The sequence below is a fragment of the Amblyraja radiata genome, chromosome 22, assembly GCF_010909765.2.
Source record: "Amblyraja radiata isolate CabotCenter1 chromosome 22, sAmbRad1.1.pri, whole genome shotgun sequence".
In the NCBI taxonomy this organism is placed as follows: domain Eukaryota; kingdom Metazoa; phylum Chordata; class Chondrichthyes; order Rajiformes; family Rajidae; genus Amblyraja; species Amblyraja radiata.
In genome coordinates this window covers 8,371,207-8,386,934 of record NC_045977.1, presented here as the reverse complement: position 1 = coordinate 8,386,934, position 15,728 = coordinate 8,371,207, and the positions used below count along the sequence as shown (strand labels likewise).

The following is a 15,728-nucleotide window of genomic DNA, read 5'->3' as shown; positions in this document are numbered from 1 at the left end:
AATGTGAGGACCTGAACAATAGCTTAGTCTTTTTCAGATGTTATTAATTAGTTCATTGTTTCATTGTGCCCAGAATGTTGTACTTTTAGAGGAAGTGAACTGCCTGTACTTAGCAGGGATAAGAAACCACATATCGGAAGAGAATTATGAATGGCTCGTACTAGCAGAAATGCTACTAAAGCCACAACAGAAGATAAACACCGGTCTGGAATTCAGATGTTTCACATCATCATTTCTAAGTATTCAAGACACTAAATATAGTATTTATCTCCTCATCTATTGTATTGTATTGTAATTTATTAGCCAAGTATGTAAAAATATACAAGGAATTTGATTTGCCATATATTCATACCAAAAAAGGAACAAGACACACAACTACATAGAAATTAACATAAACATCCACCACAGCGCACTGTGATGGGAAGCAATAACGTATTATCTTCTTTTCTCCCGCGGTCGGGGCAGTCGAACCATCCGCAGTCGGGGCAGTCGAAACCCCCGCAGCCAGCGATCAAAACCCCTGCGGTTTGGAGCTCGCAAAGTCGACCCCTAAACAACTTCGGGAGTTGACTAACTAACATCGAGTTCCACGATGTTAAGTCCGCAGACTCCCGTGGTTGGAGCTCCCAAAGTTGATCCCCAGCAAGAGGCCGCCAGCTCCACAATGTTAGACCACAGATACGGAAAAGTCGCATCTCCGTAGACAAAAGAGATAAAAAAAGTTTCCCCCACCCCCCCACCCCCCACATAATACAAAACTAAAGATACACTCAAACATACATTTAACAACAGAATAAAAACAGCAAAAGAAAAAAGGACGAGACAGACCGTTGGCGAGGCTGCCATCATACGGCGCCACCTAGTGGTCTATAGGAAGGATGTGAATACATTGAGAGCAAGTCTGAGGAGATTTACTCAACTGATACCTGAAGTAGGCAATTTGCCTCAAGGAAAGGTTGGATAGGCTACGGACGTATCCTTCGGAGTTTCGGAAAGTAAGACAAACAAAATCCTGAGGATCTTGGCAGCGCGTACACAGACAGGATGTTTCATCTTATGGGATAATCGAGAACCAGGCTCATTGTTCAAAATATAACGGTTCACTCATTTATGGTGACATGGTGAATATTGTTTTCCCCGCAAAAAGTTTTAATTCTTTGGGGGGAAGAAATCATCTGATGCTTCGTTGCCTCAAAGAACAGTGGAAGCAGAATCTTTGACTATTTTCAAAGCCAAGGCAGATAGATACTCGATCAGAAAGTAGATGAAAGGTTACATACAGGTTGTTAAGATTGCATAGTCCAGGTTACAATCAGATCAGCCATGATTTTATTAAATGGTAGATCGGGCTTGGGTGGCCAAGTGGCATACTCCTGCTCCTAATCATACATTTGTAAAAATAGTCTCTGTGCTTAGTCATAATAATTTAACAGCTTCAGACTGAGTTGAGGTGCTGAGCTTCAAGCTTGCCCTGTGACATGATAGTAGGCCATACATTGATTGTTCAATAGAGACCTCATCTTAGACTTACTCTATACTGATACGCTGCCTAGCCGGCACCATATGGGGAGCCACGACGAAGACACTGCACATGTCCACAGTGGCCCTGGTGTTCTCAGCCGCCGAGTACTGCGTCCTGGTCTGGTGCCGTGGCCCTCACGCCAAGAAGCTGGATGCTGTCCTCAACAGCACCCTGCGGACTATCTCCGGATGCCTACGAGCCACCCCAGTAAACCAACTGCCCGTCCTCGCTGGCATCGCCCCAGCCAACATCAGACGAGAAGCAGCCACGCTGACCCTCTCTCGAAAGGCAGAGACCAGTGAATCCCACCTCCTCCATCAGATCGTCACAGAGACACCACGACAAGTGCGCCTCAAGTCACGGCGCCCCTTTGCCACGCAAGCCCAAGAGCTGTTCTGAACAACATCAGCTGACGCTTCTAAGGCCGCCTGGGTCAAGACGAGATGGAGAGACCAGTGGAAGTCAGCAGAACCATCTAGGCTACACCATTACATCGATGACCCCATAGACGTCCCTGGCCAGGACCTGCCCCGAAAGCAGTGAACAACCCTCAACCGCTTGAGGACAGGCGTCGGACGCTATGGAGTAGTGATGAAGAGGTGGGGCCTCGTGGACAGCACCTCCTGCGAGTGTGTGGGGACCCAACACAGACAGTGGAGCACATAGTCACCAGTTGCCCCAAACACTGGCTACCGAATGGTGAACGAGGTCTGATTAACCTGGACGATGACACGTTGGCCTGGCTCGCCTCAACGGAGCTGCAGGTCTAAAAGACATACGACAGAAGAAGACTTACTCTGATGGTCTCGATCATTGGTATCTCAAAAACTGAGCTGAAAGACATGGGTTTGTACCTGAGATTAACTTTACTGGTGTTGCCAGTCATTGACAAAGTAAGACCCATTGCTAAATAAGCTTAAACACAAAAATTTGTATTGCAAATACATCTTGTTTAATTTGCATATATAACTTTACTGAATTAGTGTAAAGGAATTATTATTATGCAATACTTTATCAAATCATCAAAATTCTTAAATCCATGTTACTTATGAAAATCACTTATGATTATTTATGCCAAAATGGTAATCTTATACATGTCAAAATCCCACAAAAATACCTACTTGAGCCATTGTAGTTTTATTAGTTAAGGAATAAATATCATTGGAATTGGATAACTGTTCCATTTTGTGCTGAAGAATCTTTAAGAAAGTTTAAGAATAAGGGGTGAGCCATTTAGAACGGAGATGAGGAAGCACTTTTTCTCGCAGAGAGTTGTGAATGAGGAATTCTCTGTGGAGGCCGGTTCTCTGGATACTTTCAAGAGAGAGCTAGATAGGGCTCTTAAAGATAGCGGAGTCAGGGGATATGGGGAGAAGGCAGGAACGGGGTACTGATTGTGGATGATCAGCCATGATCACATTGAACGGTGCTGGCTCAAAGGGCCGAATGGCCTACTCCTGCACTTATTGTCTATGTATACCACCTACATTGCACTTGAGTTGAATGACGTGGCCTTGTTCAATGCAACAATCCCTCAGTACTTTTCTGAAGGATCACTGAAATTATGGAAAAGGCAGCATGCAATCACAAAAGATAATATCGTGCAAACCATATATTTTTGGAGCTAGATTTACCACTTTACAAATGACTTTAAAATTACAGCCAAAGAATCCGTCAAAATCTACTTCCTGTATCAATTGTCTGAGGCTCCTGCCTTATCTTCTGAAGGAACTTGGCACCATGCATTGTTTGACAATGCTCTTGGGAAGTTACTTGGAACATTTTGCAACATTAAATATGTTGCATATATTATTGTAGTTTTCATGTTTCTTGTCCCACTTAAGTTATGGCAGGAGATCAAATGACACTTTGCAGAGTTCCAAGGCCAGTATACAATGCATTCTGAAAGTAATTCAGACCCCTTCACTTTTTCCACATTTTGTTACGTTATTCTAAAATTGATTAAATTCTTGTTTTTTATCATCAATCTATACACAATACCTCATAATAAAAGTGAAAACTTTAGATGTTTAGAAATTTTTGCAAAGTAATTAAAAAGAAATAATTGAAATATCACATTTACATAAATATTCAGACCCTTTACTCAGTACTTTGTTGAGGCACCTTTGGCAGCAATTACAGCCTCAAGTCTTCTTGGGTATGACGCTATAAGCTTGGCACACTTGTATTTGGGTAATTTCTCCCATTCTTCTCTGCAGATTCTCTGTCAGGTTGGATGGGGAGCGCCGATGCACAGCTATGTTCAGTTTCCTCCTCAGATGTTCATTCGGGTTCAAGTCAGGGCTCTGGCTGGGCCACTCAAGGACATTCACAGACTTGTCACGAAGCCACTCCTGCGTTGTCTTGGCTGTGTGCTTAGGGTCGTTGTCCTGTTGGAAGTTGAACCTCCACCCCAGTCTGAGGTCCCGAACGCTCTGGAGCTGGTTTTCATCAAGGATCTCTCTGTACTTTGCTCCGTTCATCTTTCCTTCGATCCTGACTAGTTTCCCAGTTCCTGCCGCTGAAAAACATCCCCACAGCATGATGCTGCCACCACCTTCAGTTATTTATTTTCAAAATATTTTGAAAAAATTTCTAAACTCCTGGTTTCGCGTCTTCGTTCTGGGGTATTGTGTGTAGATTGATGATAAAAACAATGAATTTAATCAATTTAAAAATAAGGCTGTAACACAACAAAATGTGGAAAAAGTGAAGTGAATACTTTCTGAATGCACTGTATCTATCAAATGTACAGTTGTCAACAAAATTGTTCCTTGTGTTGTGGGTTAAATAATAACATATTTCCAGCCTACATAAAGTTGTCGAACTCAACCACCACCTTTGGGTTTCAGCTCCCCCACCCCTCAACAGGTACTTTACACAAATGTATTTAAAAAGTTTCTTAAACAACTAACCCTCCTTCACTCCACAAACATCTGTCCATTTCACTCTTTAACAATAAATCTATTTTATTCTTTTACAAAGCATTCCATCTGAAAATAAACTGTTAGCTCGTATCGCTACTAAATGAGAAATTCATTTTAAAAGAACATTTACTCCAAGTTTATATGTTAAATATTTTAGTGACATCCTTCAAATAAAATATTCCCTCGGGAATGAATGCTTGTTAACCTTTCTGCGGTGTGTGCTCGGCCCAACTTCTCAACATGATTTTTTATAAGAAAACAACATAGAGAGCGGGACGCACAATCAAGGCAGCTGGTATAAGTAGATCGAATTGCAGACTTTAAGAGACATTTTGCCAGACATGAACAAGCACAGAATAGAAGGATATGAACAACATGGAGGCAGATGGGATTAGCTACATTGGCATGCTGGTCAACATAGACGTGGTGGGCCAAAGAGCTTGTTCGTGTGCTGTGCTGTTCTATGCTTGTTCCTCATTTTTACATTATTCCCCCACCCCCCCACTGATGGGCCACAGACTGAGATAGGACAGAGTGGGAGTGGAGTGGACCCATCAACCTGCGGTCTCCTATACTGTCACAGTGATATCTGTGCAAGCTTGAGGTTCAGTACCTCATCTCTGCCTGGGCATGTTGCAGCCTTCTGGATTCAAAGTCATATTCTGAAACATCAGGTACTTGATTTCTCGGCAAGTATCAGTCATCCATCTGCAATATTAGCTTAATATGGCTTTTTCCCTCTCTGGGAGTGGGTGGACAAACCTAGCCTGACATACTGGGCCTGTGTTCCTGCTCTGCACTTGCCAACTCCCACATTCTTTTATCATGGATCTTTTGTCTACATTCTTACTCTCTACCTGTTTCCATTCACTCATTGAACATATAACTTTGTTTATAGTTTACTCCCATGGTCACCCCAGTTTTATCCTATCAGAGACACTCATTCCCCCACCGTCCCTGCAGCTTTAGAAGCTTCTCGTCTTCTTTTCAATTCTACCAAAGGGTCCCCAACCTGTAACATTCACTATTATTTCTCTTCCTACAGATGCACGTGACCTGCTGAGTATTTCCAGCATTGCCTGATGATATTGCATCTGCAGTTTAAAAAAAAATTTCAGTCATAAGACCGAATAAGGTTTCTATTTTCTTAAAATGTACCAACTCCTAGGGCGGCTGTGCCAACTACCCAATAGGATAGATGGGTCCCAGGAACAAGATGTGTCTAAGTTCTGACCCCAAAAATAGAATGGTTAAAGATGGATAAACTGACAAAACAGGTGAGAATTGCCAGACATATATTTTCACAAACAATAACTTCCCAATTAAACCAATATCCAAGTTTTATTAGTGTAAGTACAAAAAACATCTAATTAATGCATTAGATGCATAGGTCTTTGTATACAAGTTTCCTCACTAGTTGTTTTAGCAAAGCACTACGTACATTTAGTACACTTCATCCACTTCCCAACTAACTTCCATCCAGCACTCCAATTCACCTGGACCATTTCCGACATCTCCCTACCATTTCTAGACCTCACTATCTCCATCGCAGGCAACAGACTACTGACCGACATCTACTACAAACCCACTGACTCCCATGGTTATCTGGACTGCACTTCTTCCCACCCTGCTTCTGTAAGGACTCTATCTCCTACTCCCAATTCCTCTGTCTACGCCGCATCTGCACCCAGGATGAGGTGTTCCAAACCAGGGCATCGGAGATATCCTCATTCTTTAGGGAACAGGGATACTCCTCTTTGACTATAGATGAGGCTCTCACCAGGTTCGGAGTGGCGGAGCGGCCCTGGTTGCAGCGGCTCACCGGCAGTCCCGTTTGTTTGTGTTTTTTGTGTTGTTTATTTTGTTTTGGTTATTCTAGTTTTTGGTTCTTAGTTTGTGTTTTGGGGGGGTGGGGGGGGGGGTTGAAATGGGGTTTGCAGTCTCTCCCTGCGGGGGAATGCGACTTTTTTGTCGTATTCCCCTTCTCTGCCTCCGTCTGCGCTGAGGCCTAATGGAGCTGATGACCTCGAGGCTCCGGAGGCAGAGCCCGTCAGGACTCGCCCTGAGCTCGCTCCCGTGAGGGTGGTCCGACTCAGGGCTGGAACAGTGCTCCCGTGAGAGGTTGTGGCGCTCCCGTGAGGGCGGCCAGCCCAAGGGTGGAACGAGGCTCCCGTCGGAGCGGCCGAGCTCGGGGAGGTGCGGCGCTCGCAGCCCGAGGGAGGTTCGGTGACCATGTCGGGGCGGCCCGGCCCGAGGGAGAAGCGACGCCCAAGTCGGGGCGGCCCGGCCCGGGGAAGAAGACGGCACGGTACTCACGTGAGGGTGGCTGGGACGGCGTTCTGGCGGTGGTGGCCTGAGTCCGGGGTTGGGCCGCGGGTCAGCGGCTGCGTCTGCAGGACTGGTGGGCGGCAGCTTCGACCACCCCGGGCCACGGTGTTTGAGCTGCAGGACTGATTTATAACATCGCCCGGGAGGTATCGCCTCAGCGCAGAGGGAGAAGAGGAGGGAAGAGACTGCAGACCTAAGACTTTTGCGTCCATCACAGTGAGGAGATGCTGGGTGGACTCACTGTGGTGGATGTTAATATGTGTTTATTGTTGTTTTTATTGTATTATATGTATGACTGCTGCAATTTCGTTCAGACTTCGGTCTGAATGACAATAAAGGCATATCTATCTATCTATCTATCTATCTATCTATCTATCTGTCTGTCTGTCTGTCTGTCTGTCTGTCTGTCTGTCTGTCTGTCTGTCTATCTATCTATCTATCTATCTATCTATCTATCTATCTATCTGCCATAGCTCTGCTCTCACTCCCCATCCCCTCATTCATAACAAACGCAGAGTCCCCCTTGTCCTCACCTTCCACCCTACCAGCCATCACATACAACAGATAACCCTCCAACATTTTTGCCACCTCCAACAGGATCCCACCACTGGCCACAGCTTCCCATCTCCTCCCCTTCTGGCTTTCCGCAGAGACCGCTCCCTCCGTAACTCCCTGGTCAATTTGTCTCTTCCCACCCAAACCACCCCTTCCCCTGGTACTTTCCCTTGCAACCGCAGGAAATGCTGTACTCATCGCTTTACCTCCCCCCTTGACTCCATCCAAGGACCTAAGCAGTCTTTCCAGGTGCGGCAGAGGTTCACCTGCACCTCCTCCAACCTCATCTATTGCATCCGCTGCTCTACATCGGTGAGACCAAGCGTAGGCTTGGCGATCGCTTCGCCCAACACCTCCGCTCAGTTTGCAATAACCAACCTGATCTCCCAGTGGCTCAGCACTTCAACTCCCCCTCCCATTCCGAATCCGACCTTTGTGTCCTGGGCCTCCTCCATGGCCAGAGTGAGTCCCACCGCAAATTGGAGGAACAGCACCTCATATTTTGCTTGGGTAGTTTACACCCCAGCGGTATGAACATTGACTTCTTCAATTTCAGGTAGTCCTTGCTTTCTCCCTCTTTCCCAGCTCTCCCACAGCCCACTGTCTCTGCCTCTTCCTTTCCTCTTCCTGCCCCGCCCACCCCCACATTAGTCTGAAGAAGGCTCTCGACCTGAAACGTCACCTATTCCTTCGCTCCATAGATTCTGCCTCACCTGCTGAGTTTCTCCAGCATTTTTGTCTACCTACGTACATTTAATAGATATTCAGGTTGTGTGATGGCTGTGAAATTACACCTTTCCACTTAAATGTGTAATTTATTCTGCCTATGTTCTGACTAAGAAGTGGAAGGCAGTGTGGGTTGACAGTACTGTGACTCAGCAGAGGTCAGAATACATTACCTATGCAGCCGCAGTGATCAATGTGGCAAAGAATGTTATTTCACATCATCGTGCTATGCTTATTCAACTCATTATACCTCATCTGAAAAATATGCTCAAGATGTTTGGTGAAGTTGCACAATCCTATTATAGAAGCACTGACTGGGCTCACAATAGAAACACTACAGATCTATGGCACATGATTTTTAATAAGAAAAAAAACCCAAATATATAATAATGTTTGTTAATCAAACTGGCTGTTATCGAGAAATTTACCACATTATAGTTGGTGTGTAAGTGCTACCACTAGATGGCACTCAATCACTAGCAGACAAGTAAAGCAAATGAGTCGGGAGGAACTGCAGATGCTAGTTTAAACCGAAGATAGACACAAAATGCTGGAGTAACTCAGCGGGTTGGGCAGCATCTCTGGAGAAAAGGTGACATTTCGGGTCAAGACCCTTCTTTAGACAGATGTCATCTCTTCCTTTTCTCTAGAGATGCTGCCCAACCCGCTGAGTCACTCCAGCTTTTTGTGTCTGCCTAAAGCAAATGAATCTTAGGTTTAACATTAAACCCCGCCTATTCATCCATTGTTTTTAATATTTTTCATGTTATAGAACATAGAACAGTGCAGCGCAGTACCAGGCCCTTTGGCCCATGTTGTGCGTGCTGGACATGGTCAAATTAAACCAATCCCTTCTGTCTATCTGCACATGATCCAGTTTCTTCCATGCCCTGCATATTCATATGCCTATTTAATAGCCTTTTAAACACCACCATCACATCTGCTATCACCACTACCTCTAGTAGCTATATTCTAGGCACCAAACATTCTCTGTGTGAAAAACATGTTCTGCATGTCTCATTTAAACTTGCCCTCTCTCGTCTTAAAGCAATGCCCTCTACTATTTGATATTTCCATCTTGGAGAAAAGATAGTCCATCCTCTCATCTATATAATTAAAAGTCTCATATTGACCACTTCCTGTCTGCGCTGTATATTGATGTTAGAAAAAATGCTACCATATATCGCTATGATTTTTGGCCATCTTACTCACAGTCCTCCTCCGCTGAGCAGACCCTGAGGATTTTTCCCATTTATGAAAAATAAAAAAGTTATGAGTGTTTAAAAAACCTTGAGATCCTCTCGCCTGTCAATCATCACGATGAAGGTAACGCCCCTTCCAGGGGGGGCAGGTCTATAAAACCCCGGATGCCTGGATGTGACTCAGTCACTCTGCAAGATCGCGAGGGAGAAGCCACGACTCTCATTCTAAGCTGTGAATCAACTGAACTATGAGTCTGCAATGTACTTGCAATAAATGATTTGTTAGCCCTTAATGACAATGCAGTGATTTGTTCGACTTGCTGCCCTGCCTGTGCTTGAAACTGCAATTCTTTATTAGGTCCGACTGTGTTTGGAAGGAATAAATGCTTTATTAGGTCCGACTGTGTTTGTTTCAAAAGTCCCGCACATTTCGTGACTTCCGCTTAGTGGACAGGTCGCGCTGATTGCGTAATTTCCAGTGAGTGCAGAGATCGTGCTGATTGCGTAATTTCTGGTAAGTGCAGAGGTCACGCTGATTGCAGCAGTGCCACTGACTGCGGAAGTCCCAAAGTAGAGAGGCCGCGCTCAGCCGTGTGAGTATTCAAGAACGTTTACTGCCATATATATGGTGTGTGAGTCAATGAGTGTGTGTGTTTGTGAGTGTATGTGTGTATGTTTGAGTGTGTGTGTTTGTGAGTGTGTGTCTGTGTGAGTGTGTTTGTGAGCGTGTGTGTGTGTGTGTGTATGTGTGTGTGAATGTGCGTGTATGTGTGAATGTATGTGTGTGTGTGTGTATGTGTGAATGTATGTGTGTGTGTGTGAGTGAGGGAGTGTATGTGAGTGGTCTCAGTGACTGAGCTGCCAGCCCAAGAATCCATTCGGCCCACAATGTCCATACTAGCCCTCTGGAAACCAGTCCCTTCGGCCCACAACACCATGCCAGTGCTCCAGAAAGCCCTCCTCTCCCCCACTAGCCAGCAATATTGGAATTGGTGGAGAGGTGGAATATTGCGTTGGGGGACCAGCCCTCCCGTGTGAAGCTGGGACCCAACGGATCCCACTTAGTTTAGTAATTTTATAAAGTTCTATTGGGTTTCTCGTCAGCCACAAATGTTCCAGAGAAAACTAATAGCAAGCGCTTTTGATTGCAACATGCGCCTTAATTTAGTTCAACAAAGAAACTGACAAGTTACTAAAGAACCTGCATACTGGTAAACATCTTCTGCACCTGCTCGAAAGCCTCCACATCCTTCCTGTAATGGTTGATCAGACCTGCAACTCCAAACACTTACAGGAGAGATAATCGTTCCATTCAAGTGACAAGGCAGACCCAAACCCAATTGGGGATTATGCCCTCCTAACACCTCAATTTATGACAAATTGCATTCCTCTGCATGGTGAGAAACTTCTGAAACCTGCTATTTACCAGGAAAGAGAAACCCATGCTTATTATTTATCCATTGATCAATGAGTAATGATATTACTTGCACATAAAAGTGATTATCAGAAAGGAGGTCAAGCCCTGTCTTAAAAAAATTGATTTGTCGCAGAATTGTAATCACAGGCACTCATAAATGATTGATTAAGCAGGTTTAATAATGGAGTTGGCAGCTGATTAATGGAGTCTGCGATTCTTCACACTTCAGATTACCTTTCACGACTAACAGACAGAATGATCCTATCAGAAATCCAATAAGTTTATAATAATTTATTTTATGCAATGAGAAAGAAATAGGTCAATCATTCCATTCCTTGCCCGATTCCAGGGAGTGATCTTATTTGTTCCATTCCTTGTCTCTGGCAATGTATTCTCTCTCTATCCCCCTCTCATGCCCACCAACCCTCTTTTGTGGTGTTCACTGTTTAGTTGTCAGTGGTTATGTTCCACTTGTCAGACTTTATAAATATATTTTTATTTATATGTTGATATTTATGTTGAACCTGTACTTGAGAACTAGCAAAGATTGGTAGAGATGTGGTTATAGAGTATCCATGGTATTAAAATGAAGAAAGAGCTTCAGAGGCATCATCCTGATCCAAAAACTTAGAGAGGGAGGGGGGGTGTAGAGAGGGACGGGGGTAGAGAGGGAGGGGGGTAGAGAGAGAGGGGGTAGAGAGAAGGGGGTAGAGAGAGAGGGGGGTAGAGAGGAAGTGGGGGGGTAGAGAGGTAAAGAGGGAGGGGTAGAGAGGGAGGGGGCAAAACGGGAGGGGGATGAGAGGGAGGGGGATAGAGAGCGAGGGGGAGGGGGAAGAGAGGGGAGTATGGAAGGGAGTTGAGAGGGAGGGGGAGTGGGGTCGAGAGGGAGAGGGGCAGAGAGGGAGGTAGGTAGAAACCCCACCCCATCTCCCTCCTCCTCATTTCCCTCATCCTCCTCCCCTCACTCCCATTCCCTGCCCCAGCACCTACCCAGGTCATAGAGCAGCGCCAGGGCCTGGAACTCAGCCGCGTACTGATACTCAGGCCGGTCCTGGGTGTAGATTGCAGCCGTCAGCTCTGCCGCCGCTTGGGCTGCAGTCCAGGCTCTGACTTCATCTCCGGGCTCGTCCCTGACCCCAGACCCAGGCTGGTCCTTGGTTCCACCGGCGGCTTTTCTCTGCTCCAGTCACGGCCCCATCCCAAGCCCCGGGCTCGGCCCTCACTCTAGCTCCAGCCCAGACCTGAGCGAGACCGCGGGCGGGCCCTGGCGGGCGTTGACTCGAGGACTGCGACTGGACCAGGCAAAGGACGGGGGGAGGGGGGGTGGGTGGTTTCCAGAACATTCCAACGTGGCGCCCCCCCCCCCACCCCTGCGAAGAGCTGGAGTTTCCCGTCCTGCCTTGCGAGTACATTAAGACGTCATTCTGATTTTTTTTTTGCCGAAAGTCGGTGAGTTTGGGTTGTTTTTAAAGTTTTAAACGATTAAAAACTTCGGAAATATAGGTGTGAATGCGACGGAAAGATGTTTATCGCCTCGACGGGAAAAATGTGAGTAGTATGTGTGAAAATGGGAAGGTTGTGCCTCGCGTTTGGAAGAAAATAGGAATTAACCAGATATTGACACACACACACAGCTACAAACAAGACGGAGAGTTTTAGTATTATAGAGATATGCAGGGGAAGTTTTCATTTTACTCAGATTGTTGGATGTCTGCTGCCACGGGTAGTGGGGGCAGACACGATAGTGGTATTTAAGAGGCTTTTAGATAGGCGCATGGATACGCAGGGTATGGAGGGATATGGATTATGTGCAGGCGGAGGGTATTAGTTTAACTTGGCTTCATGTTTGGCGTGGACATGGCAGGCTGAAGGGCCTGTTCCTGTGCTGTACTGTTTTATGCAAGAACCATTCAGCACCTCCTAAAGTCTCAGTAAGTTTGATTGAGGCAGGAAATAAATCTTGTCTGAGTATAATTAGAACATAGTACAGCACCGGAACAGGCCCTTCAGCTCATAATATCTGTGCTGAACAAGATGCCAAGACCAACTCTTATCTGTCTGCACATAATCCATATCCTTCCAGTGAGTTGTTTAGTTTATTGTCAAATGCTTTTTTGCTTTGCGTTATCCAGTCAGCAAAAAGACTATATATGATTACAATCTAACCGTCCACTGTGTAGAGATACAGCATAAAGGGAATGTTACCATATGCCTATCTAAGAGTTTCTTAAATCCTGCTATTATATTTGCCTCCACCATCACCCAAGGCACCATATTCCAGGCACATACTACCTTGTGTAAAAAAACGTGACGCACATCTCCTTTAAACTTTGCCTCTCTCACTTTAGCCATGCCCTCTCGTATTTGATATTTCCATTTTGGGAAAAAGGTTCTGACATCCTACCCTATCTATGCCTCATAATTTTATAAACCTATCAGGTTCTGTCAACCTCTGTCTTTTTTAATTGTTGTGCAGATATTTAAAAAAAATCAATCTGCTCTTTCAGTTTAGAATAACTGCGAGGTGGGAGACTGGAGACTTCAGAGAGCATTCACACACATCCTTATAAACTGTGCTAACTATAAAAGATCGATAGTCAACAGACCAAACACTTTCATAGTTGCTCAATATCTTCATTCAAAGTGCATTTTTTTCTTCTGAAACCTTGATTTAAGTGCTACAATGTTTATTAACTGGAAAGTTTAACAACCTCATAGTCAATATTAAAATATCCAAGTACAAAAAACACTGATTCAATATTCAAGCTCTTTCCCTGACTTTAATCAATTTGAAAGAGATTATATTCTCCATTCTTTTTATGTTTAATTGATTCTTAAAATGGTTCTGAGAAAGCTTCATGTGGTCTCATTTTCTATCTTGTATATTTAACACCAAAATCAGTAAAACCAAAATGATTTTTTTAAACATTATTAATTTTGCTATCTAGGGGATGGCATGCTGTATTAATTGATCTGTCTAAAAGATTTCCTTCAGTTAAGATCAAGCTTCCAACATCCATATAATCAATTTATCCATTTTGTAATTAGCTTGATTGTGTCACATACATTTATGAAAATTCCATCTTGAGGATAATAATCCGAGGAATTCATTTTAAGGCTACTGGCTATAGAAACAAACCCTTAATACTGTTGGTCCATTAAACCTTGTTGCTTGATGCCACAGGAAAATCTACTTCTCTACATGTCATGCCATTCAGCAGGTATGAAGGTTGGATATTCCAGTTATGTTGGACTCCAACCCTCATCAACAGAATCTTCCAAGCTGAAATGATCCAGAAAGTTAAATAAAGGTTCTGCCTGGCTTTTATGATTAAAAATGCCAAAGGGATATTTCAAAGAGTTAACGCTTAAGAAGCCTCCAATGACAATATGTAAAGCACTGCGAGGGATGAATCCAACATGACAGATGGATTATAATCTAGACAGGCCAGTTAATCAAGTATATGCAGTGGTGAACATCTGCAGTCTATTAAGCATCTACACACATAAATAAAGCATCTTGGTTGATTCGACTCAATGACAGACATTAGCTGGATTCATATAAATAAATTGTCTTTTAAAAAATGTCTCCTGCATATAAGTAGTGTTGATTTTATCATTTTTATACTCCACTGTCTTGTTTGTTTAACTTTTTTTTAACATATCTCTAATGAATTGAATATTAAAAAGGATTAGACAAGGAGCAGATTATTATAATGTACATGACACTTTCAATGCATTGTAACTGTATCTTTTGACTGTGGCAGACCAATTTCTCTCCGGGATAAATAAAGTTGTATTGTATCGTACAAAGATCCTCAACAAAAATAGGGATCAGCCACCCACCTAACTGTTGAAGCTGGAATTCACTTAGTGCTCCTGATGTTATTACCTAGATCAGTGGTTCTCAAATGGGGGTACGCGTACCCCTGGGGGTACGTGAAGGCACTCCAGGGGGTACGTGAGATTTTAAAATATAGGCCTACATATATGTAGGCCTATATTTTTGCGCTGGTTAGGGGGTACTTGGCTGAAAAAATATTTCACAGGGGGTACATCACTGAAAAAAGGTTGAGAACCACTGACCTAGATAACTACAATCCGATTTGAAACATTTCTTGTGATAGTATCCAGTTATTTTTACAATTTACAACAGCTATTGATTACTGAATGCAACAGAAGATTTCATTAAAGTCTTTCCACCCTGAACATCACCTTCTGTTTTTGACTTGTGCTGCCTTATCCATATATGAGGAGTGAATAAACTCCCAGATCTGTTTGGCATTGTTGGCATTCCCCAAGATGTCAGCTAATTGTTCCTGGGAGAGTTTTACAAGTTCAGCAATGTTTTTTACGCGGTTCATCAGTGCCCGGCAGTTTTTACCATTCACTCCTGGCATTTTCATCAAGAAATCCTGTGGACCTGGATTATATCGGTCTGATTCAGAAACAATTTCAGAATCAGCTGTGACGGCCATGGCAGTAGCTGCATCAGGCTGAGGGCGTTTTTGTTTCAGCTCCTCAAACAACTCAGCGGAGACATGTGGAGAGGGACACCAGATGATTCGCAGCTTGGGAAAGTGTAGAGTCAAGAGGGTGATCTTGGATGTAATGTCATTAATGGAAATCTCCTGGTGGAAGGATCCTCGGAAATTCAGGGCGAAAGGCTTATTGGGGTCAAACTCAATCAACAGGACAGGTCGTTTATAATACCGTGACATGGCAATGCACTGTGTGTATAGACGGCCATTGTTCAAAGAGCCGATCAGATCACTCACACTCTTGCGTTCAACACAAATGTCAGGAGTCAGGATGTAATCACCCACTTCCAAGGTGACTGGCTCCACGTCAATGCCATGCCGATGTATCAGCGATGGCAGCTCACTGCGGAACTCCCGTAAATCCACTATAATGCGATGTTGCTCCTTCTTCTGAGCCTGCCCTCCTGCATGAAGACAAAGCAAGCATAAGGCCGGAATAGAAGAAATCATGGCTTTAAAAAAAATTATTTAATTGTCACACAAAAATGTAAACATTTCTACTTCTAAAAT

The 15,728-nt window shown here is 44.1% G+C and overlaps 1 protein-coding gene across 3 annotated transcripts in view; it reads right to left on the bottom strand.

Moving 5' to 3' along the window:
* Positions 1-13,347: 13,347 nt before the first annotated feature.
* Positions 13,348-15,728, bottom strand: part of ercc4 (ERCC excision repair 4, endonuclease catalytic subunit) — a 40,880-nt gene continuing 38,499 nt past the window's right edge. For all 3 annotated transcript variants that reach the window (XM_033040309.1, XM_033040310.1, XM_033040311.1), the window contains 2 exons: positions 14,764-15,622; positions 13,348-14,569 (listed from right to left, as the gene is read on the bottom strand). In XM_033040309.1, the coding sequence (XP_032896200.1) occupies positions 14,889-15,622 (734 nt within the window). In that variant the 3' untranslated portion in view covers positions 13,348-14,569; positions 14,764-14,888. The remainder of the gene's footprint in view (positions 14,570-14,763; positions 15,623-15,728) is intronic.